At 44.2% G+C, this 24,373-nt stretch overlaps 1 protein-coding gene across 2 annotated transcripts; it reads left to right on the top strand.

The window, feature by feature from the left end:
• The first annotated feature begins 10,381 nt into the window (after positions 1-10,381).
• SPP2 (secreted phosphoprotein 2) lies at positions 10,382-22,419 on the top strand. 2 transcript variants are annotated; one of them, XM_075029266.1, is made up of 7 exons: positions 10,382-10,573; positions 10,678-10,802; positions 12,051-12,173; positions 13,640-13,750; positions 15,434-15,488; positions 15,865-15,972; positions 21,971-22,419. In XM_075029266.1, the coding sequence occupies exons 1-6, from the start codon at positions 10,465-10,467 to the stop codon at positions 15,960-15,962; spliced, it is 621 nt and encodes a 206-aa protein (XP_074885367.1). In that variant the 5' UTR covers positions 10,382-10,464; the 3' UTR covers positions 15,963-15,972; positions 21,971-22,419. The 2 variants fall into 2 exon arrangements, with proteins under 2 accessions (XP_074885367.1, XP_074885368.1); XM_075029267.1 differs by having other exon boundaries at positions 21,968-22,419.
• The last annotated feature ends 1,954 nt before the right edge of the window (positions 22,420-24,373 follow it).

The raw sequence follows: 24,373 nt of genomic DNA, 5'->3' as shown, positions 1-24,373 counted from the left end.
GTGGCTCTATTGAGTGCAGCAGAGCTGCTAGAGGTGAAGTGTTTCTTGGTTTCTACAGCATGCCCCATTTTGGCTGGAGTGCACCCAGTTGCTAAAAGAAAGGGCTAATTTGTAATGAATAACTTATTCACAAACTTCATCTTTCCTTTTCTGCCCACAAAATAGCGAGCAAATAGACATTATTTCTAAGAGGTTTTGTTTGGATATTAGAAATGTGTTTTTGTTTTGTTTTGTGACTGCTGTTAGTGTAGAATTTGAGCTATGAAGTATTCAGGATGTTTGTGCAGTGCTTTGTACTTGGTTTGTATATGTGTGCTGATGGGGTCTTGATGCTTATCCTAGAGTGTAACTTTGTCTCTGTAAATACTTGCTGATGGGCTTAGATTGGGAACACTTCATAGCTGACTCCCACAAATGTCATCTTCAGGGAAACTTGAACACACTAAGTGTTCCTACCTTGCTGGAACTGTACTTGTATAGAATTAGTTGCTTTGGATAGCTTTTGCTCTAAGACCTGTGACAGCATATTTCCCTTAAGGCCTTGCCTCTTGCGGTTTGGGAATCTCTGCTCAAAAGCAAGAAAAACCACAAAAGCTTGCTGTAAGCCCTTTTAAAATGGTCAGCGAGACATAAATGTGAACTATAAAATCCACAAATCCGAAGACAACAGTCTTTACCCGTTCTATAATTTTCTACAATCTTTTGGCTTTCTGGGGTTTGATGCACAAATACTTGAATGCTAAGAATCACTGGTGTCAGTGATGACTGATGCTGTTCCAGGCACTGAACCCTCAAGAGGCAGAGAAATGCCAACACCACTAGTCTGTTGAATCAGGGAGTACTTAATGCTGCAGAAAATGCTTCAGGAGCACCACTCGGGTCACTGTTCGAGTTGGCTTATCCATGTTAGTGTATATCTTTGTGCTTTCATGCCAGCACCATGTGATTGCATTTTGGTAGCGTGAATGCCCTTAGGATATTTGTTCACGTGCTCAGTACATCAGGAAAAGTAATTGTTTTTTGTTTTTGTTTTGTTTTTCTTTTTCTTTTTTTCTTGGAGCTGGCTATTGCAATCAGGTTTGTCTGCTAAATGCAGCCACTCAAGGAACAGAGGCAGTATCCCACAGCTGGTGATGGATTGCAGTGAATGTGACTGTGGCAGGTTGACCCCAGCTGGCAGCTAAGCTCCCACCCAGTCACTTGCTCACCCTGCCCCAGTAGGATGAGGGAGAGAATGGGAAGGGCAAAAAGCAAGCAAAAAAACCCTTTCCAGGGTGAGATAAAGACAGTTTAATAAGTGAAGGGTAAAAAAAGAAAGAAAGAAAAACAGGGATGCAAAAGCAATCACTCAACACCAGCCTGGCCAGTCCCTGAGCAATGGCTACTTTGGAAAAACTGCCTCCAGTTTTATTGCTGAGCAAGGTATCATGTGGCCTTGAACATCCCTTTGGTCAGTTTGAGTCAGCTGTCCTGGCCATGTCCCTTCCCAGTCTCTTGCCCACCCCCAGCCCACTTGCTGGGGGTACAGCATAAGAAGCAGAGAAGTCCTTGATGCTGTGCAAGCACTGCTCAGCGATAGCTGAACCATCTATGTGTTACCAACACTCTTTTGGTCAGTAATCTGAAACACAACACTATGCCGCCTGCTATGAAAAAGACTAACTCCATCCCAGCCAAACCCAGTACAGCAAGTTATGATTTGGAACAGCAAGCTGTACATTTAAACAAACTTGATAAAATAATTATATACCTAGGAAGAGACTGCAAGTGATGAAACAGAGAATTCACTTGGAAATGGTTGCTCAGTTCGGCTGGAAGCAGAGTTGAAGAGGGTGGTGAATGATGTTTGAAGATGCCGATGGATGCTTGCAGATCAACTTTTGCGAGTTTATTGTGAAATCGAACCAAGGATTTCAGGGGTTTTCTCCAAGCATAAATGGAGGAAGAAGTGTTGCAGTAACTCTGTGTACCAGGGAGGATCAGTTAGCTTTTGCAGACCGGGCACAAAAGCTGTATTGCACAATAGAGAACCCAGATTCAACTTCTGTTCCCGTGGTGCTGCCACAGGAGGTGGGGTTTTACATGCACGTACAAGGGGGGTGATGAAACAGTAGAACTACAGGAAGTTAAGACAGTACTGCCAAGTCTCTGCCTCAGAAGAGAAGTGATAGAGCAAAGTGCTTACTGGCTATGATCAACCAGGATCTACTCTGGGTCCCCAGGTGGGCCATGGGGTACAGGTGTTTATGAGGAGTGGTCCCTGTTGCTGTGAATCTGCTGCCTGGGCTCACAGAAAGCCTGATCTCTCCCCAGAGACATCAGCCTATGTCTAGTTTGGATGGCTCTTGCTTGAGTGATACTGACAGAATTAAGACAGACTGATAGTATAGAGGGCTGCGGTAGGCACCCCATGGCTTTCCTGCTCAGGCCTTTTCTGCTGTGGTCCTGGAGCTGATTTGCTCTATAAATCTACAATGAGAGATGCAGAAGAGGTCCAGCAGCTCTTCTTTGTACCGTCTCTTTCTTCTTTGTGGGTTCAGGTAATCACTGCTAGTTGTTTGGACTCTAGAATATCTTGTCTTGCTTTCCTTTGCTGTACTTGCCAAGCAGCTGAAGCTCCTCCTGTAGCTGTAACCAAGAAGCACTCTTATCCTTGTTGCAGAAAGGACCAATGCCCACTGGGGCCAGGTGGTCCAGGGAGTCTATCAAAAAGGAGGACACGAGATGTGGGAAGCAGCTAGCCAGCACCGTGGTCTGTCTGCATCATACAGTGCTCTGTATCTTGTCCCTTTTGCACAGGTAGCGCACAGGATTAGTGCTCTGTGCTCTGATTGCCAACGGGCTAGCAGCCAGGGCACTTGCTGCCCACTGTGGCTAACTATCTCAGTAATGGGTGGGCAGGAGGAAGGAGGCTGTAGTGCAGGTAGAAGATGGCAGGTGAGACTGGAGTGTAGTGATGGCAATAGGGAATCCCTTAATGAACAAGACTTCCCAGAGCTGAGGCATGCTCCTGGTGAAGGAAACATAATGTAAAAATGAAAAGTAAATTTTGGGCTGCTTGGGATTCACCTTTGTAAGGAGAACACGACCAGCCATGGACTGTCTCCTGAGGAGTCTGGGTTTGGGGTGTGTCTGAGAGAGGAGAGGCCTTCTCCTAGCTTTGGGCTTTAATTCTGTTGGTCGTAAAATGTGAGCTTAGCTAGCCTGGCTTGAATAATAATGTAGGGCTGATAATACCTCTTCTGAGAGCAGTGTGCTTGGAAGCAGAGTTGATTCACCTGCATGGCCCTCAGCAATTCATAGGGGAAAAAAGTGTCAGCAGATGTGCAAGACAAGTCCCTTTCTGGCTGTTTCATTTAACCATTTGTCAGGTGCCCAAGCACAGCCCTTGAATGAATTCATAAAACTAATTGCTCCAAGTAATTAAATGAGTCCTACTTAAAAAAAATACACCACTTTGCTGTATCTTTTCCACAGAGAGAACACAGGTGCTCATGCCACATCTAATCTGGGAGAGCAGGGGCTGTGTTATTCTCAATGCTGGGGGAAAGGGCTGATTAGGACAAGGCTTGGTGGTGGGATCCAGAGTAGGTCAGATAGTGTAGAAGGAGCTACTGAGATGTTCCTGAGTTTTGTGTCCACTCCTAACTGTGCTTGTGCTCAGTGGCTGCCTGGAGGTATGTGCATATGTGGAGGAGGAGGGTTGGGTACTTGAATTTTATGTTTGAGGGCTTCCCCTCAAGAGGTGGGTTTGCAGAGGGCCTCCGTCGTGTGGTGTGCACTTAGCAAGGGACTGGCACGCTATGATGCTCTGTCCTTGTACGTTTTTTTTCAATCCTCCTTCTACTATTTGCACTTATTTATTCTTTTCTGTAGTCAGTGCCTCTGCCTCAGTTGTGCGATCACAAGTGAGCTGTTTCTAGGAGTGTCTCTAATGAGCATGAGGGCTGCCTGCATCCCTGATTTTGGTGGTGTTTTTTTTACAGAGACTGTGGCTATGCACCATCTGTTGAACCAGGACCAGAAGTGATTTCTTGGGTTTTTCTTTGCTTCATGATATTGAGCTCACCTCTGTACAACCTCAGACACCAGATCGGTCCCTTTCAGCATCTGAAAGTCTTTGTGGTTTCATGTGTACCCCGAGACTTTTGAATCCCTTGGTAAATGCCCGGCTGCTGCTGTGCAGGACATGAGACAAAACAGTGCCTGGAATATCCTGTTTGGCTAATTCTTGGGTTTGCTGCTCACAACTAAAGTAATTATCTAAAATATATGCTGATTTAAAGCTTGACCTCACCATCAATGGCTTTTTGTCTAATGTCTAAAACCTTGTGTAACTGCTCAGAGACTCTAAAAACCAGAGATGAAAATGACAGATTTGGTATTTAAGAATCCCTGAAATTTGGACTTCTGATTTTTCTGGTTATGGATCTTAATGCCTGTGGGAAATTACGAAAATATTCTAAATATTTTTATGGACAGAAACATTGTAACTTGAAGAAATAGCTTTTTTTTTTTTTTAATTAATTCACGCTAAAAATTCATAAATCATGTTCCTCTGTGTGTACACCTTCTCATGACTTGCAGCCAGAAACAACCCTTTGTGTGTTGACTTACAGCGATGCTGAGGGCTAAGGTTGAAATAACATTAAAAGAAAATGCTGGTAAAGTGAAATGCTGAGCCTACTTCAGCAGTGCAAGCCACTTTCAAGAAATGGCAGCATGAGGCTCACAAGGGACAGGGTATGACACTGGTGGCTGCACTTGGCTGTTGATGGCTTCAGAAATGTGAATGTTTTGCCTGGTTTCACCTAGGATTTCAAGTTTTACCAGGGCTTGGTTTGACCAGTGGTTGCAAGTAGCTTTCACTAAGAATGCAAAAGAATGTAACAGCTGAACTATCTGAGAACATGCCCTAGGGATAGGGAGAAAACCTTGAAAATTATCAGTATGGTCAGCAAAACTTGGAAAAAAAAAAATTAAAGAGAGACAGCTCTTTGGGTCTTCAGGTAACAGCCTTTGGGTCTGGAGGTAGTGTTTGCCTTGCATCAGCTACCAGGTTGTGCTAGTGACCCCGTAAGAGCTATTACTGCTGACCTGGCAGGCAGAGGAAATATAAATATTTAAAGTTTCAAAGGCTTAAAGTAGTGAAGTGAGACCTCTGAGATTCTGCTGCAGCCTGTGATGTTTCAGAACAGTCATCCGGTGTGTCTTACTGAGGTTTTGTTTGCTGTAATGTGTGCTTTCTGTTGCTTCACTCTCAAAGTCCACTTCCAGCAACAGCAGTAGAAACTGTGTGGGTTTCAGCTGCGTTCATGGAACCAGCATGTATGGTGCACCTCGGAAGTGCAGTGCTAAAGGGGTTAGGCACTGCCTCTACACCCTTACTGAAATGGTTCCTTTAATCTTTGTAAAATTACTGTTAAGACATCAGTTCCAGTGCTTTTCAGTCTGGACATAGAACAACTCAGTGAGTTCTCCCAGACCAATGGCAAACCTTGCAGAGTATGAAACTTCCATGGTATAAACTCCAGACTTATGAAATTCATCTGGTTTCATTCTTAATACTGTAGGTATGGAAAGCTGAGGTGTCACTATATTCAGTTGTCTTCACTTTAATTTCCTTTTGACCACCAAATCTTCCAGTGCTTTACAGTGAAAAGCTGTATGTGGGGTTGACAAATGCAGCCAGTGTGGCAGAGGGTACCGTCTTATGAGAGTGTGAGAGCAATTAGAGAAATTGGAATAACAAAGACTTACTTTCCTTCTCAGGTCGTGGAGGGCTGGAGAACGTTCAGCAGCCCACAGGCAGTGTCTGCACTGGCTGTACGATCGTCTGTTAGTTTCTCAAGGGACATGCAGGCAAGATTTGAAGGCAATCAAAGCTGATTCTCTGTTGGTGTCTATGAGCTATGGATCACTCTCAAAGCCTCTGTTAGCCTGAGCAAAATCTAGAACGCTTTCTCCTACCTCTATCAGTTGATGTCAATACAACAGTCTTCCGCATAAGTGATAAAGAAGTCACCCATGGAGAAGAACTTTCAGGGAGACTTTTGGTTTTGCCAATGCCATGCTGCGAGAGCTGGGGTGGGGGGGTGGGGGGGTGGGGAGAACATGCTGCTTTGAATTTAGTCCAGTTTTCTATTATCTGAAGGGATATCATTAACTTTCTTCTGTCTTCTGAATGTCCAGGAAACAAGGGATCAGGAATAGTTCCTCGGTGCCTAGGATGCTGTTTAGACTGTTTTCAGCATACAGGCATGTGATGATGTTGGATGATTTACATTTTAAATGAAAATGCATCTTGTAATTATCAAAATTTCACTCAAAGAGAAATTGTTGTTCTCCCAGTTGTCTGGGAACAGAGCTGACTTGATTGCTGGGAGTGAAAGTGGTCTGATAATAGTCATCTAACAGAAGCTCTTTAATTTCCTCTTTTCTTAAATAGCACATATCTGTTTGCTGTGCAGATTAAATTGGATACAATCCCCTCCCTCTGCCCCAAGGTGCTCGGCATCTGGAACTTTCTGGTTGTATAAGTCAAAGTTTAGTCCTTATATTGTGAAAAGTCCTTCTCCATCTTGCCCCTCCTCAAGTTTCAAGAGGTTTTGTATTCTTGGGGGTTCAACTGTAACATTTGTCCTTTCTAAAAAGATGTATATGTATGTGTCCATATGCTTTTTCTATCTGCTCTGCAAGCCCTCTCTAAAAGTCTTCTCAAACTTCTTCAGTCTGGTTAATCAGGGGATAAAAAAAACGTTTTCCTGATCAGAGACATTGTGAGCTCCGTTGCTGCTGCTGCTGCAACCAGAAGCTTTCATAGAGTTGCAGACTAAACCTGTGGCTTCTTCCCAGTGCTGTGTGGTGTCTGGGTCATCTTCCCATGAAAGCCTGTATAATTCCCGGGGATGTGGAAGGCAGCGGCAGTAGGGTAGCAGGCAACACACCAGAAACACTCACTGTCTCATTTTTCACACCTTCTCCATTTTGTTCCACCCTGGTTTTGGTCTGAGGCAAAGGCTTCACCTTTCGCCACCTCTCCATGTGCCACGGCACCACTCACCACCATGGCTTGTAGTACCTAGTAATTCATAGCAGGGTCCTTATCAGCAAATGCCAGGAGCTGGTCTCTAGAGGAAGGGAAGGATGCTTTGCTCTTTCAAGAGCATGTTGTCCTTGGTCTGCGTGGCCATGCCTGTTGTTTCCTTAGCACAGATGAAACAACAACTTTCTGTTTTGAATAAGCCAGTAACTGAAGAGTCTCTTGGGTTTGGTAATTTGAAATTGGAGGCCTTCTGCAAAGTATTGAATTTCAGGTTGAATTCCAGTCGCTCTTTAGAAATTTAGTGGCGTTTCCTAACCTGACACTTCAGTTACAGTCTCCAGTCCAAAGAATGTGGTGAAAACCTCAGACCTCCTCAGAAACCCAGAACTCGGGACACTTTGAGTCTGAAAATGTAGAATTGGTTCCACTGCTTAAATCTACTGAAAGCAGAGGTTTCCCAAGCATGCTTTTTTCAACCTCCTGCCCCAAAGAGAAATAAACTGTCCTTTTCTTGGTTGCACCTGGCCCGTTAGCAGTAGGCAGGTGGTACCTGTGGAGATGCATTACCTGTGAGTGGGGACAATGCTGCACCCGGCTCAGACTTGCCTTTTCTCTCACCAGCACATGCCTGAGCCTGTTCTTTCCACAGACTCTCCCTTCTCTCCTTTCCTATCCTGCCCACCCCTAGTTTCTACCTCTTCCCTAGCTCCCATCTCTGTTTGGGTTGAGCACCCTCAACCCAAACACACCTCTGACACGGACAGTGGATGAAACCAATTTTGCTGTAACGTGAATCTGCTAGAGTGTGTAATGTATCTGTGGAGAGATAGGAGAAATATTTACCAACTTCATTACAGACTTAATGAGCCAGGATTCAGAGGTGGAATAGCAAACGTCTCTGTTCTCTGGATGCCACAAAGCAAAGCCAGAGCTCTGCAGAGGAACTTTCATGTCATTAAACCATTTTCTTTTCAAGCCCCACTCAACATTACTACAGTCCTGCTGGCAGCATTTCCTAGTAGCTAGTCTAAGAGGAAAATCTTTAAACTCTGCAGTTCGTTCAATAATTAAAATTACTGTTGGACTGGCTACAATGCTGTGGCTCAGCAGTTAGAAAGCAGTTTTACATATTCAGGTTCTGGTGGAATATTAACTGGTCCCAGCATGCAAGAGGCAGATGGTTCCTTTTCTAGAGATGAAGTCGAAAGCTAGATGTTACCCAAACTACCGCAGCGAGTTGGTGGTGAAGCATGCTGGAAAACAAAGAGGACCTTGGGGCTCCAAATGCCAAGTTCTTTCCATTCAAGTGGTTTGAACGGTCTCGTTTCTTGTGTTTCATTATTGCAGCAGCAGCACCATTGATTGCAGAGAAACCACTGTAGAAGTAGGTCAAACAGGGTATCAGAAGGTTTCCTCGGCCTGAGGCAGCATGGTCTTGGCTCTGGTTGCAGAAAAGTTAGGCGTAGCACAACAGACTCTGTTCTTGAGAATTTCCAGTTCAGTTTAAATCCTCTGCATTGTGGTCCTCTGGCATGGCTGTAGCCACAGAAGAATATTAGTGGCCTCCCCATGGCACAGACAGCAGTTAAGAACTGGGAAGCAGGAAGGGGAGACCCTGCTACGGATGAGCATGTCCAAGAGCCAGGAGAGAGCGTCTTCATCTGCAGTGAACAAGCTAAATGGATGTACAGAAGAGGCTCTGGCTTTTGACTGGGCAAAGTTTCAATCGGCGTTTTTGATCACGTTCCCAATGCTGAAATCTAAGTTGGCTGGTCAAAAATGCCCACCCCTTTTTTGGAATACGCACCCACATCCACCCCTCTCGAAGCAGTGCTTGGGTGGGATGGCACACACATGTTGTGACACTAGCCCGTAATGTGGCCCTGGCAAGGTTCCTGTTTGGCGCCGTGTCTGCTTGTACCCCCAAGGCACAGCTTGTTCCTAGCGCGGTCTCTGTGTTTGTGCGCAGCTCTAACTGGCACGCAAACTCTTTCCTGGGGTGCACCATGGCTCAACAGGTTCTTTTTCTAGTATCTCATAGTAACAATGGGGAATGAATCCAGTGACCATCAAGGCCCACACCTGGGCAGTTGTTTCTGTTGTGTCTTAGAAGTGCATTGCCTTTATGGGTCTTTGCCTTAAAGTGTTTGCAGTGTGAGTGATGCTTACCCGACTCCATCTGTCACCTGAAGAGTCAGTGTGAACCCCAGTGTGCAACCTTGTGATTGGGTGCTGTCCTGCAATCTGACAGCCTAACAACCAGAACCAGTTTTATCCTCTTCCTTATTAAATCTAAGCCCTGGTACTTTGCATGCTCCCATATCTTTCCCTGAGTGCTTGTCATTTGGGAAGTTCTCAAAATGACCCTGTGCCACATAATTCAAGTAGAACTGCAATCTGAAGGTTAATGGAAGAATTTCACACATGGGATCTTCAAAATGAATATGGCTAGACACATCTCTGCCTTGTGAACAGTCAGCAATGGGTGAGCTTGTTTGAAGGCAAGTTTGCCTCCCAACTCCCATAGACAGCCTTTAAGCACTTAAAACCCAGGTGTATCTCTGAGCTTTACTAGAAGTGGCTCTGTTGTGGGGCAGTTGTGGTAGAGTGATAAGATAGGTTGCCTGTATCTGGAAACCAAGACTAGCAAGTGGCTCCAGTTAGCTAAGTGCTGAGGTGTCACGTCTAGCTCCTCCCTGTAATTCCTTATGGTGTTTTCAGTACTGAAGTCAGGCCATAATTTTTCAAAAAGCCCATTACTTTCTGTGCTGAAAATGAAGCCTCAGCTTCAGGGGGATCTGACAGGGGAAACCAAATGTCCACAGCTTGTTTGGTTAGCTGGGCTCAGGCTTGGCATGAGTCAAAGCAACGTGGGAGCTCTTCTGGTGCATACCAAATGCCAGAGATCCCAGGAGCTTGCATGGCAAACAGACCTGGGCTGTCCCAAGGGTCTGCTGTGAGCCCAGGAGGCTTCCGTTGGATGCTTTGGCCTGCAGGGTGGTAGTGTCGGACAGGTCCACACAGGTGGATTCCCATTCCGTGCTGGGGAATCGTCCCCTCCAGTTTGTAAGTGCTCTCAGTTGCTGCTGAGACACAAAGGTGCTGGGTCCAGTGCTAAGGAAATAGTCGACTCACCAGCTTTAAATGGATAACTAATGGCTAAAAGTGAACAAAATAACTACGTTCTGCCTTTGGCTGTGGAGATACCAGGAATTCAGTGCTCCCTTTTAGTTGCAGTCCTGGGAAAAAGGCAGTGCAGCCCATCTCTTATCAGAGAACTACTGCTAAATGGAGAAAAGCTGACAGCAAATATTTACTCTCAGATCAATTCTGTTTAAAGTGCAATGTTTGTAGCAGAGCTTGGACACAGGAAGGTCAGGTGTAGGATCAAGGCTGCATTTATATAAAGACAGAGGAATATGCACTGGAAATCCTTGCTTAGAAAGGGAAAAAGACCAGAGGATTTTGCAAGGCACGCTATGAGGATCTTAATTTTTGTCCTCACACTGGGTGTTTTCTCATGTTCAGGTAAGTTGCTCAGAATGGAGCCACGACCTCTTTCTTATGGTGGTTTAGGGAGGAAAAGTACAGGACCATGATGAACTTCTAATGGAACTGTGCCTCTGTCTCAGGGTTTCCAGTGTACGACTATGAACTCCCTGTCACAGAAGAGGCTCTCAATGCTTCCATTGCAAGGATCAATTCTCAGTCATGGGGGACAAACCTGTACGGTGTTGTCAGGAGCCATGTCACAAGAGTAAGTGTGCAGAAAATGGGGAACCTTTACCTGAAATACACTTTGCTGTGATGGAAAGCTCTTTTTCACCCAACCGTGGAAACCTAGACTTAGTTGGAGTTTTCTGATGCTGCTTGGAAGAGGGTGGGTTTGGGGCATTATCTGAAGTGATGGCTTTAGGAACCTAAATATTGTTCGTATGTTGGTTTGTAATTAAAAATACTTTAGGAGTTCAAATTTTCCACCCCTAGTATAGAAGTCTTTGAGGGATATCTTGTAAGATTTTGTTCAAAAGCAGTGTTTTTAAATACCTCCAGCTAACTGCTTTGCTTTGGGCATAAAGTAATCTGGTTCATCTGAAGGTCTCAGCTGATAAGTGTCCACACTGCTAATTATATGTCAACACAAACACATTCAGGATTCTTTCTCCAATATATATTTATGTTGTCTGTCTCTATGCACTAATTCTGGTTTAAATCTGCTAATGTATAAATGCAGGCAGGAAACCCATATCTGTTTTAATTTGTGTTGCTAAGAATTATATTGGATTCCCAGAGTCAAGGAGTTAAAACTTCCTAATTTAAAGTTAGCATGTCCATGTTCCCAAACATCCTCAGAACCATTCTGTTTCTATAGATGGCATGTATCAATTCTTCTGCAGGAATGAATGACAGGATGATTTTGGGGTTGATCTCATTTGGGGGGGAAGTACTTGAAAGCAGTGGGGATTTGTTTTTTGTTGGTTTTTTTGGTTGTTGTTGTTGTTTTGGGGGTTTGAGCTGACAAGGAGCAACTCTATAAACTGCATTAATTCAATTGCTTGCAGTCGTGTGATTTACTTTCCAAGTCATGTGTTTGCAATAGAATTCCCAGCAGTCTAGATATCCAAAGCAGAGCTGTTAGCTCCCTGGTTCCCACAGAAGAGGGGGTAACATGCAGGGGTAATGCTATACTTATCTACCTTTGACAGCTATAGCCCCCCAAACTGACTCTGAGCAGTAGGAGGATCCCACAGTGGCTGTGGGGTTTTAAGTAAAACCCCTACGGAAAGCTGTTCTGTGTTGCTGTTACCAAATCTGCCCAAGAGAATGACTCCTGAGCACGATAAAATAGCCTTTCTCACACACAGTAATCTGCTCTAAATCGGGCACTGACACAAAATGCCCTTATGTCTTGCTTCTGCTTGACAAAGCAGCAAGGTTGCCACACAGTGGGCATGGAAGAATGACAGGCACTAATTATATGTTGTGTTGACCTTCCTTTTACCAGGTTGACTGGTGGAACAGCGATACCTATAGACTAGACCTGCAGTTCAGCATTCGTGAAACTGTGTGCACAAAAGCCTCAGGGAGAGACCCGTTCACATGCGACTTCAAAATTGGGCCTTTTGTGGTGAGTGCCTCTGGGGTGAATGTGACACACACACACACACCCCTCAGTGCAGGATGGGCGTGTTGAAACACTACTAGTGCTGCAGAATGAAGAATGACTGGCTTTCTGAAAACAAAACCAAACCCAAGCCAATACAACCTGCAGCATGGAGTGGGTGTTAGGTGGGAAGTATCAGTGCTGGGAAACTCTTCTGCCTGGTCAGTGGGGAATAGAGGAGCTGCTGTGAGCTGAAAAGAGGATGCGTGTCTTGGAGCATCATGTAGTAAAAGTGTCTGTGTGCTTTGGAGCCAAATCCTGGAACGAAGGTATGGCTTCTTTTCTAAGATAAGAGGGTAGAAAACCTGATATTTGACCTGCTTTTGTCTATCATGCATCTGGGCACCATATAAAGGCTTATCTTCTTATGCAGTGCAGATTCCTACTTTTGCTGACAGTGCTAATCTTTTTCAGATTTTCAGCTCTCTTTTCAGCCTGAAATAAACACAGATCAGGCTGTTGATATATATAGCTCTTGCTCTGCTCTGATTCCAAGATGACCAGCTTTGGTGTAAATACATCATTTTTGAATCTGGACTTCTCCATGCGTAGTTATTTTTGTCAAAACATGGCTCCCATTGCAGGCTTCTGAGTGGTTGTGTCCTAACTGCTTGCACAAATCTTACAAAGCATGTGGAATAGCTCTTGAGTCCCTCTCTACTATGATACCATACTGTGCGTCAGACTTCCACAGAGATTATCTCTGCTTCTTTGTGCTGCTCCAAGCTGAGCTCTTCTCGCCTCTTTTCCTCTGTGAATGGCTGCCAAACTTAGCTGTCCTTCCTGGGCACAGTCTTTAGGGAAGTGAAGGGATTCTGGGAAGGCACTGAACATATGGCCCAAAGGCTTTCCTCATAGCTTATGAGTTATGCTACTACCTCAGGAGGTAGTTTACCCCATGAAGAGGGGGGTAAACATCTCTTCAAGTATCACTACTCTTGAGCTAAGCAGCTTGTGTGTGCATATAGATGGGACAACATGGAATTGATGGCTGTTGCTAGGTTTTCTTTAAAGACACAAGAGTTGGCTGCTGGGAAGTTATCACTGTATCCTAAACAGACACCATGGCTCTTCTTTTCTTCTTGAGGCAATACGGTATGAGGATTTCTGTTTTCCAAACTTGGGTGGCAGGTTTTGCTGAAGCTTCTGTCAAATTATAGAGACAGCTTCTTTAAAGGTAGCTTAACTTCTAGACCTGGAGCTGCCATCAGCATAGCCTTGCACAGCTTTTCTGTTTGTGATTGGCAATGCTAGAGGCATGAAAAGGACTTGGAGATTTTCTTCTGCCTCTAGCAGGGTCAAGACTTCATACACCTAATATGCAACAACTTGTGTTATTGCACACAATAACACCTCCCTGTGAAACTCCCATGGGAGGGTTTGCACAGTAGCTCGCTCTATGAGATTTGCTCTATTTTGATCTCTTACAGTCAACTGCTTTCTGCAGAAGTGTTGTGGAAGTCTCTGGTGAGCTGATCTCAAACATTATCGTGCGGTGCCACCGTGGCACATCCAGCTCCGACTCAATGAGCAGCGAGGAGGTAAGGAAGGGGAAAACCAATTTTTGCTGCCTGGGGGAGCGAAAATTCTGCTCATCCTCTTTTAAGGAGAAGTCAGGTGTATATGTGTGAACTGCAACTCCTGTTGCAGTTGGAGGTTTTGATCAGAAAACCAAATGTGGTTTGAAATCCAGCTGTCTCCTGTAATGCTTCACTTTTCATCAGCTGAGAGGTTTGACCTTGCTTGATGGATGCCTGGGGACAGTGTGAATCTCTGCGGCAGTCTGGCACATCCACCAACTCCGACACTCTTTCTTCGTTGACATATAGAGTATGTGCCTGGAGAACAGTGATTGGCACATCTTATAGACAGAAACAAATGCCGATGGCTCTGGCTCTGTTACCAAGCCCAGCTCAACTGAGCATGTAATCACAGTATAGTTGAAGAACACTTGCTCTACTGAGATTTGTATTCCCTTTTTGAGCTCTTATTTGGTTTTTAAGGTGTGATTAAATGCTGACCCAACCTGTGAATTCCTGCTAGCTGTTCTCAAATCATGCCAGTGTCCACTTTTTCCATGAACTGACAACACTTGAACCTGGGTGCCTGCACTTACAACACAGATCTACAGTGGGTGTTGTGCTTGAGGATTATATGCAGGGAACAAAGACAGTTTCACAAGCAAGGTGCTAGAGGATATGGACAGCTTTTATTTTTGGAAAGTGCAAGTTACTAAATGAATAACTTGAAGCAAATAGGTTTCTGTGGCACCTTCTCTTGGTTTGAGTTGCCAAATTAGCTTGCAATTTTTTTGTTTGTTTGTTCAGAATCTCTATTCAGAGCTAGCTAGTGAATGTACCGCAGGAAGTCTTGATTTGCAGAGCAGAAAGACTGCATGTGAAGTACTAAAATATGTAACATAGTCTTGGATATTCAGCCTGTCCTCTGTGGGTTAAGCATAAGTCTTGTTTAATAGGGCACTCAGTATAATACAAACACTTGCTTTTACAAGCAGACATCTTCCTGCAAGTTGTCTTTAACCATCACTTAAAATTCAGTACTGCTGCCAATATTCCTGCTGGGGAATGTATTTCCTGCAATGTTAATAAGGAATAAATGCCAAAGGGAATTATTGCACCTGAAAAGGAAAGTATTTCTTTCTGCAGAGAGCTGTAGCAAGTGCACCATACCTCTTGCTCTAGAGCTGTAACTCAGTTCAAGGGACCTCAGCCTGGCTGAGATGCTGTGGTGTAGCTGTGGTGGATGGTGTTGGTGTAGCTCCTGTAGTGCTGGTGGCATTTCAATATGAGAAGGAATCGTGATTGGCTGAGGCTGGGATCATATCACTTGGATAGAGACCAACAAAAGAAGAGTATAGAGAGCTTTTAAAAGAGTAATTCGGGATAAATGAGTCAGAGGTGCCCTGTGTGACTGCAACTGACTAACTCTGCTCTCCAGGCTCTGCTCTTCAGGCTGTATCTGTGCTACAGGAAGGTCAGGTAAAGTACGAAGTACGAAAGATGTTGACCTGAGAGCCTACCTGTAACTGCAGGCTTCCTTAGCAACAGCACTGCTTTGCAATAGTATCAGCAGTAATATTGTTTTCAGAGAAATTAATAATGAAGTTTGGAATTACTTCAGTGATCACATAGTAGCCGAGGAAATGAAGGAGAGGCAGACTTCTCGACGGATGAGTTTTTTAAAGAAACATCTTTAATTTACAGATGATGCATATGCCGATAATGAACCCCAACAGGCGGGGCAGCAGTCGCAGAGAAGGTAAGCCATTTCTGCCATGCTGGACTATCCTGGCACATGGTTGCCTTTTGGATCATCTGTTTGTACCATCTGAAGGTCATCTGTCTGAGGGAGAAGAAAATATGGAAGACCAGCAGTTTGCTCAGGTCATGGCCAGCTGCTTTTTCCTTTGCAGAGGGGTGTCTCATTGAGGAAATGGTGAGGGCATTAGGCTGCAAAGTAGGGCAATGCTAAGGTTTGTATACTCTGTGAATTTTCTGAATTGCCAGATTTGTGCTCACATAACCCGTACTTGCATGCATCCTTGAGGTTTTCTTGATGTTGTGCAGAACGCTGAATGAACTCACGTTTGAAAACATATAATGTTCCGTATGTCTCCATGTTCTTTTTTTAAAAGGTGTATTGGGTCCTGAAGCCTTCCCTTTAAGGGGAAGAGGCGGCAGCCGTGGAGGCTGGCATAAACCAAGCTATTTCGGCTCTGACAAGATTGAATAGTATGGTTTGGGTGAGTACAATTCAAAGTGTAGCTTTTATGCATCCTAGGTTTGCAGGTTTTGCAGCAGGATGGGAAAGTGACTGCTCAGGATAAAGGACCTCTTTGGGAATGTGGTTCTTGACTGCGAGCATGATAAAAGCCATTTTACTCCAGGCATTTGTAGGACTTGCTTATGGGGAAATTCAGTGACACAAACAGCACTATCAGAACCATCGACAAATGTTGATGGGGTGGCAATCTCTGGTGCCTACGGAAGGGCTCACAGAACAGGGGTCTGACCAGTTGTCAAGGCAGCAGAAGACATTTTTGATTTCCCTCTTGTTGCTTCACTTTTAGGAAGACATCCCAATTACAGAGCTCACAGCTTTCACTCACTCTTGAGTAGTCCTTTCCATATACTGACACAAACACCAGTGTCCTGGTGTGCAGGCAGTGTGAACGGTGTGCAAGAAAATCAATCTGCTGGCCTGAGTTTAGCATAGGGCCCAAGCCTTGAGCTACAGTTCTGCCTTTTTGCCTCCATCTGTCTTGGCTGGCAGAGACATGTTTCTGTCTAATGTTTTGTGGATGCTTTGGATCTTATCCAAATGGGTTGCCCTTAGCAGGGGTGTATGACTTGGCTGTGGGATCTGGAACATGCTCTAGATGTGTATTGGCAAAGACACAGGTGAGTTGTTGGGTGACACGGTCCTTCAGCAAGTCACCTGCCATCTTTGTGTTGGTGCTCTCCTCCCAGCCATTGCTTGTTGTGTCTGTTTAGACTGCAGACGCTTGGAGGAATCGCCATGTCTTTGTGCTGAATCTAATGCAACAGGGCCCCAAGGCCGCACAGTTCAGCAAACAAAAAACGAATGCGGTAGTAAGGTACCCGGGAGAACCAAGATGCAGTTTACCCAGGGCAAGTGTTTGTTGCAGAGAAGCTGTGAAGGAGATGTTTGGAGCCCAATTAATGGGAATGGTAATGAAAGGCACTCATGATTCATTGGAGCTGGCAAGGCCTATCCTATACAAACCACCTTTGCTGACCTACTTCTGAGGCTGTATGTGGGAGCAGCTCTAATTGCTGCTGATATTTTACCTGCTGTCTTATGGAGTTAATCTAAAGGGAAGTGGTTTTGAAAGAGTTTTAGCAACACAGAATGGACATCATTCTTTGGCATGCTAAACACTTTTAAAGCAGTTGGGAAAGGAAGAGGAAATTACTTAGCACTATGTCTTTGTGATGAAAAAGGTTTTGCAGGCTCACTTGGGTACATATCATTAGCAGGCCTCTGTCCCTGTAAAGAGTGCCAGAACTGAATGCTCCATGTGCGTGGAGCTCAATTCAGGCCTGCTGCATTGGAAACAAGACAGTTTTAGTTGTAATTTAGCACCGATGACTCACCAAAACCTAACACATGTTACTCATAAGCATATCTGTGGTAAACCTATATGTGCTGAAGGAGACATACCCCCTACTCTCCTAGAAACTAGATATGAAAGGAAAACCCAGTCATTCTGCTAGGTCAGGTCTGTGTTTGTAAAAATGATTTCATTAAATCCATATGCTATTTTAGTTTATCCATGAGCCAGTAAAGGTGATAGACTTTTTTAATCACTACCTTTCCTCTTACAGGAGTCTCTAACTTTTCTAAATGTCTTTGAACTTCCTTGAGCATATTGCAGTGGCATTCTGGTGTGCACTCTGTGTCCTTCTGGGTACCTTTAATCCAAGGAGATGGTGTGGAAAGACTGAGGCTTACTGAAGAGTAGCATAAGGTTGACTTTCTGTTCCAGGGAAGAGAGGGACAAATTTTGTAAATGCCTGACCATTGTTGGCTTCTGAGAACCAAACTGTCTCAGTCTGGCTGGGTGAATTGGGGTTGAACTTTCTTCAACCGATCTTCCAGAAAAGTTGTGGGGAAGGAGATCTTTGTGCTCAAAATGGGGTGACATCATTTTGTTTGCATTTGGAAAATATCAGATATCTTAAATTAGTTCTTTGGCTCTCAAGAGGAGCTATCCCCATTAAGCAGTAATCATAAATATTTTGTGTTCCTGTATCTAATGTCTAACAAATCTCTAAACCAGAAGTAAGCTGTAAAATCATCTTGAAAGAGAACACAAAATGAATGGGGAGAAATTTATTGTTCTTGAAATCCTGTGCAGTTGGAGTTTTTATACTTTCTGCTTGTTCTTGAAGATAGGTTGCAAGTGTCATTTATGGAGCTGTGTTTCATACCAGTGTCCTAGATTTTGGACATCTCAGATGCAGATACATCAGGATATTAAGGGAGAATTTCAAAACCGTTCAAAAGTCCTTGTTTCTCTTGTTTTTGTCAATTTGACTTATTATTAGCTGTAAAGTCTGGAGAGAAGTCTTACTTCCCAATTTCACTGGTATCCAGAATTAGAAGGTTTCATCCGTGGGTTTAAACTGGAACCACAGGTATCCAAATTATTTCATGTGTTTGAGGCCAGGGAAAGTTATTCATGGCTTTTTTTTCCTGTGTTTTGGCACCTGTGTGATCATGTCTGGCATTATTACAAGCCATACCGGGATGGCAGTGTTTGGTGGGGCATGGGAAATATGTGCTGTGTTTTAAGATGGCAGTAGCTCAGCTGGCTTAGCTTAGCTGAGAGTATTTTGGGGGAGGCTGGGGAAACAGCAATTTAATAATAGAAGACTTTCATCTCTTACTCAAAGAACTTGTTGTTGACAGGCAAAGCTAGACAAGTTCAGGTGAGAAATGAAATGTGATTCTTTTTTTTTTTTTTATGCGACAGTATGGGTAACTGACTGCTGCAGAAATTACTAAGGCAAGTGGCTGACAGGGTTTCTCTTGCTGAATTTTACATTTTCTGAACTAGATCTTCTTATCTTTTTTGGCTACAGGAATTATTTCAGGGAAATCCTGTGCCTGACTCTATGCAAGAAGCTAGGCTAAATGATCGCACTGGTGCTTTGTGGCTCTTTTTATTTATTAGAATGTGCTAAATATTCAAGAGGAAAAAATCAGTGCAATTGTTATATAATGAAGAACTTTTTCAAGTCTGCAGTTTTCAGACCCACCGGTCTGCTGGTGCCTGCAGGAGTTAGCAAACTGCATATGAAAGAACGACATCAATGATTAATGAGCTTACTTCAGTGACAAGTCCTAATCAGATTTTCTGGATTTATTTCCTAGTGCATCTCCGGAACTAGGAAGACTGTAAAATTCACATGTCATGCTGCGGACCAGTCTTTCCAACAAATAGCTCAGGCACATGAGCGAGTGACAGCAGGAGAGACAGCTGCTCTACAACAGCTGATCAGTGGTTAACAGCCTTAGCCTGCAACAAGTGTTAAGGTCATTAGTTAGCTTGGCCTGCCAGGTATGTGCAGAGCTTGTTGGAGCTGTGTCAGTTGCCACAGTGTCAGCAAAAGACAAGTCAGTGCTGCAGTCAATCCCCTGTTGAAACTCTTGGGGAGGAGGGACTCCTGCTCTGAAAGGATGCTGTTTAGCACACACACAATATGAAAGGCTTTTAGAGTGTGCACACATGTGAGGAATTATGGGTTCCATTAAGCTGGAATCTGCTTAATGGTGTTTGTGGCTGTGAGTTGCAAAGAGGAGCCTAAAAAATGGCTCAAACTCACCTAACACCTTGGACCCCAGAAAGTAAAAGAAAAGGGCCCCAATGCTCTGCTCTTCCAAAATCAACTGCCTAAGGCAGGTTTTTTTGTGCAGGGTGGAGTCCAACCTATGACTTATGTCTGGAGTCTCACCAGCAATGCTTCATTTCCTTGAGCAGGAAAATTAAGAAGAAAGTTCCTGCCTTTGCTTGCAATATACATGTAGACTGTGAATGCTGATCTTTTCTTACTGTCACTAATCACACACAGGAAAGTGTTCTTTAACAGACAATCAGATTCCTTCTGCATCAAGCCAAGGAGCTGTGATTTCCTCCTCGAGTTTTCTACATTTTTCTTAAAATGACTCTCCGGCTGAGTTGTCACCTTCCATAGCTCACTGCTGGTGGGAATGTGGTGATGGCAGTTGTTACAAACTGATGAGCAGCCTTGCAGAAGCAGAAGTGAATAGACCGGCATCCTTGAATATTAGGGGTTTTTTTTCAATGGAAGAATAACTGGCAACATTGGGCCTTTTCTCACATGGAAGAAATCCAGGATCCAAACTTCAGAGTGAAATGGATGCTTGTTTGTCTGCCTTCTATAAAAATAATAATGGAGCAGGGTGCATAACTTTCCTGGGCCATGGAAAGAAGATATTTTACCCCCAGTGTCCTCATTAAGAAGCTGCTTGATTTTAGTCCCAGTTTTGTATTCTCATGACTTCATATATTCTGTCTTTGTTTTTTCCTCTCCATTCACCCACTCCACTTTCTACAGTTCCCAGAAAGCAGGTTATTGCTTTCTGGGGAAAAAAGTGAAGCATCAGAGGGAAGGAAAATCCCCGCAGAATGGGATCTGTTGCACAGTGGTCCGTAGCAGATCAGCTTTGAGAGTAAGAGCTAGGGCAATTTACCGCTCAGGCAACATGGAGGAAATGACAGGCTACCATTATATTCCTCCTGCCTTGGGGTCTGTCTGTGATAGCTCTGTCCTTGGTGTCACCTGGCATCTGTGACATGCTGTAGCAGAGAAGACAGCATACTTTCATCTGTTCAGAGGTGAAGAACTGCAATTGAAACAGACCCAGGCAGGACCTTTCCTGATGCTCAGGTCAGATCGTGGTGCGGTGATGAAGCAGAGGTGTTATAGCAGAGAGGAGAATCGCTGTGACAATCTCTTGTTGCTATTCTGAACAGCAGTGATTTTTGCCTTGCCCTTTGTCCGCTTCTTCTGTATCTGTTTTGAAGGATTAGACCCACTGCTGCACTGAGGAAATTGTTCCTGCTTCTGGAGGATGCAAAGTTTGGAGGATTCCTTAGACTTTACTGTGTCTTTAAGGCCTGATTGCAAGCCCCTTAATCTAATCCCTGGAAAAAGCCAAGAGGACTTCACTGAAGGAATAGAAAGGGCTCTCGGCTGACTTCCAGCCTAGTGCTCACTGTTGTATTTTGCAAGCACTGGAAATGAGCTCCTCAAAGAGTCATGCAGGTTGGGAAGGACCTCTGGAAGCCCAACCCCAGCTCAAAGCAGGGCCAGGATTGTGAGGCTGTGTAGCTGAGGTTTGAATATAGATCCCTCATCCTCTCTGGGCTCCAGGTTCAGTGCCGGAGCACTCTTGGGGGAAGATTTTTCTTGAAACTGAGCTGGAATTTCCTACATTCCCACTTGTTCCTGTTTTCTCTCTTGTCAGTTGGTCCCCACTGATGAGTGTAGTGGCTGGTTCTGGTTCTTTGGCCTGCATCCCCCATCTCCAGGGCTGGGCAGGACCCAGGCGCTCCTGGACAAGCTGCTCTCAGAGGGTCACTATATCTATCACTACCACATGTGTGGACACTCCTTTCTGGCACAAATCTATCCCTAAAATTTTACTAAAAAAATTGCCTTACAGAAAAATTTCAGGTTGCCATGGTGACAAACTTGCTGAAGATAACAGTGTAGGCTACAAACTGCTGTAGAAGCAGGCACATGTTTCCTTAGAAAAACATATCTCAAATTTCTTCTGCATGTTGTAGCTCTTAATTCAGACACATTTCTTAGAAGACCATACATCAGCTTATAGCCTCAACCATCTCTGCTTCTGAGACTTTACAATATGTGTTGATTTGTGTCCCTTGTTACTTACTTCACTGTTGTTAATTTTTCTAGCAGTCTGGGTTTTTTTTTAATTTTATTTTTTTTTACACTAATTAGCAATTGACATGACATTTGTGCACACTTGAAGTGTTTTGCATATGCAGGTTTCTTTTTACAGATTCCTCATGGTGTGATTCTGACGCTAAACAAATTAATAAGCAACTCAGTGAAGCTGAACACATTTTTTTTCCAAGGCCATGGATGTTTGGTTAGCTCTATGAAGTACAAGACAAATTTCGAGCTATGATATTTCTCTCCCCTCCCTTTTTTTTGAAGTAGGGTGGAGAATGAGAAGAATCAAGATTGGAAGATCCAGTTGTGGTTTAACCCCAGCCAGCAACTAAGCAGAAAGAAGAACGAACCTGATGCCATTTCCTTTCCTTTTTCGTGAAAAACTATTCTGTAATGAAGCGACAGTCTTTCCCTAAACTCACTTCCTGCTATAACGTCAAATGGCCATTGAATGAACTCATGAGATGCTAAATGTGTGTGCTTGTCAGTCGATATCTGCTTTCTGATGTGTTAGAGCTCACTGGAAGGACTGTCTCAGATGCCTGGCTAACTGTGTCCAGTATGTGTTGTACCAACCCATAATGATGCTATTAAAGGATCATTATTCCATCTGTTTGTTCTGGGTTGCTCTCTGGTTGCTTGTAATTTTCTGCAATGCTTGTAGCTAATTATTGATTCATTCAAACTAATAAAGCTGCTTAATTCCTTTTTCTCTGGGGTGCAACAGCTGTGGACAAGGTGTCTTGCTACAGATCCAAAGGCTTGAGTTTTAGCCCACCAGCAATCTAGCTTTAATGGGTACTTGATCACAAATGTGGGGAGCTGAGGGAAGCTAATGACAGTGATTGTCAGGTACTAACGGCTTTGGGAACTACGCCAGGTTAGCACAGACCTTTGATGTGTTCCTGTCCTGGGAAACAGGTCTTTTCAGTCTCATCCCTTTCTCTCTTGCAACAGAGCCCACCCTGCAGCCCTTTCAGAAGGGAAAGGTTACTGTGTAGTTTTGGAGTTTTCTTGTTTGTTTTTTTAAGGCTTTGCCACCAAGTTTGCTCTTTGGTTATGGTGTAGGCTGGTATTAGGGCTGTGCTTCTATGCACACCTAGTTCACTTAGTGCAGATGTGACCCCGCTGGACGCACACAAGGCATCTGTAAATAGGCAACAGAAGCTGTTCCTACAGAAACTGTCATGTACGTAGTGAAGGTACTGAAGAGGTGTTTTGCACGTAGTTGGGATAACAGCAAAGGTTCACCTATATGCTGGGTTGGTCGTGCAAGTGCCTGGATCAACAGGATTATAAGGACTGAGCAGCCCTGCAGTGCAGGGAATCTCTCCTGACTGAGCTGCAGACCCTGATTCAAACTGTGCACTGGATGGACTCCTGTTGCAGTCAACCTCTTTGGGTGATGTGATTCCCTTCATGTTACCTGATGGTGAGATCCCAATGAAAGAGCTTTCTTCTTACTAAGCATTCTGTGAAGCGTGGCTTTCCACTGCTCCTGGCTGCGATGGAAAGAAACCAGGTGAGGACTTTGCAGTTCTGGGACTGAATGTGTTTTTCTCCCTGTCTTTCTCTATGTCTTTCTTTCCCTGTTTTCAGGACCATTTTTCTGGTAAGGTTGGGAAGAGACCTCTGGGGGAGATGCCCGTTGCCTGAGCACTGGAGATCCGGATAGGTGTTTTCTATCATGCTTATGATGGATTTGTGCCAAACTGGATCAAAAGAACAGGTGAATCTTCTGAGACAGAAACAGTGAAATTAGTTGGATATCTGGTGGAATACAACAATGCCATTTAGTGCCAAAGAAATCTTTAAAACATGTGGACATAATAAAACTGTCTTCTTTAGGAAAAAGTATCAGCTGGGTTTTAAAATCTATTTCCATCCCTGTTCACTCCCACCACACAGCACACTGGCTTGGTTTGCAGTTTTGCTGCTGCAGTTCCTGGTACTCAGCTGGCTTTCTCAGTAAGTGACGGTCATGGGAGCTGCAGAATTGATCATTGGCTCCTTATCAGCTGTGCAACTGTCCTTCCTTTCAAAATGAACTGATTTTTCTCTCTAAAGCAACTCTCCCATCCAGTTTGACTCTCAGTTAATTTTCCTTACTAATTGCAGCAAAGAAACCTGTTATGTAGGGATTTCTATCTCATAAGCGTGACAACGTGTAGTCAGAAGACCCCTCTATCATTACCCATAGCAGCAGCAGGGAGTAGAAGGGGACGACAGGTGCTGATAAGGTGTAGAGTTCCAGCAGAGGAAGGACTGTTTTCCTTTCTCGTGGTGGTTTTGCTTTGCCTGCGTCAACAGGACTGGGAACATCACCCCTTCGTTCGTTGTGAATGTACAGCTCCAGAGTCCTTGCATAATCTCTTTGTCTGCTGCAGTCAAGTAATTTCTGCTGAGCATCTTTTTCCTAATAGGGGTGACTTCACACCTTTGTGCTGATTTTAGGTAGAACCATGACTCTCCACTTAAAAGCTGGTGCAAAGAAACACCTTAGCTGCTTTCTGAAACTCCTGAGCTCAAGTGATGGTGGCCTTTTGCTTTCTCATGTAGACATGCATGCCTTCCTGTCCTAGGCAAAGTCATGGGTGACCAGAACTTCCTGGGCTGTTCTTCTAAGACCTGACTGTCTCCTGGAAGGTATGAGGTGAATTGACACATGAG

The sequence above is a fragment of the Buteo buteo genome, chromosome 5 (genome assembly GCF_964188355.1).
Source record: "Buteo buteo chromosome 5, bButBut1.hap1.1, whole genome shotgun sequence".
Lineage (NCBI taxonomy): Eukaryota > Metazoa > Chordata > Aves > Accipitriformes > Accipitridae > Buteo > Buteo buteo.
The sequence above is the reverse complement of the archived record's forward strand: the minus strand, read 5'-3'. Positions and strand labels throughout refer to the sequence as shown.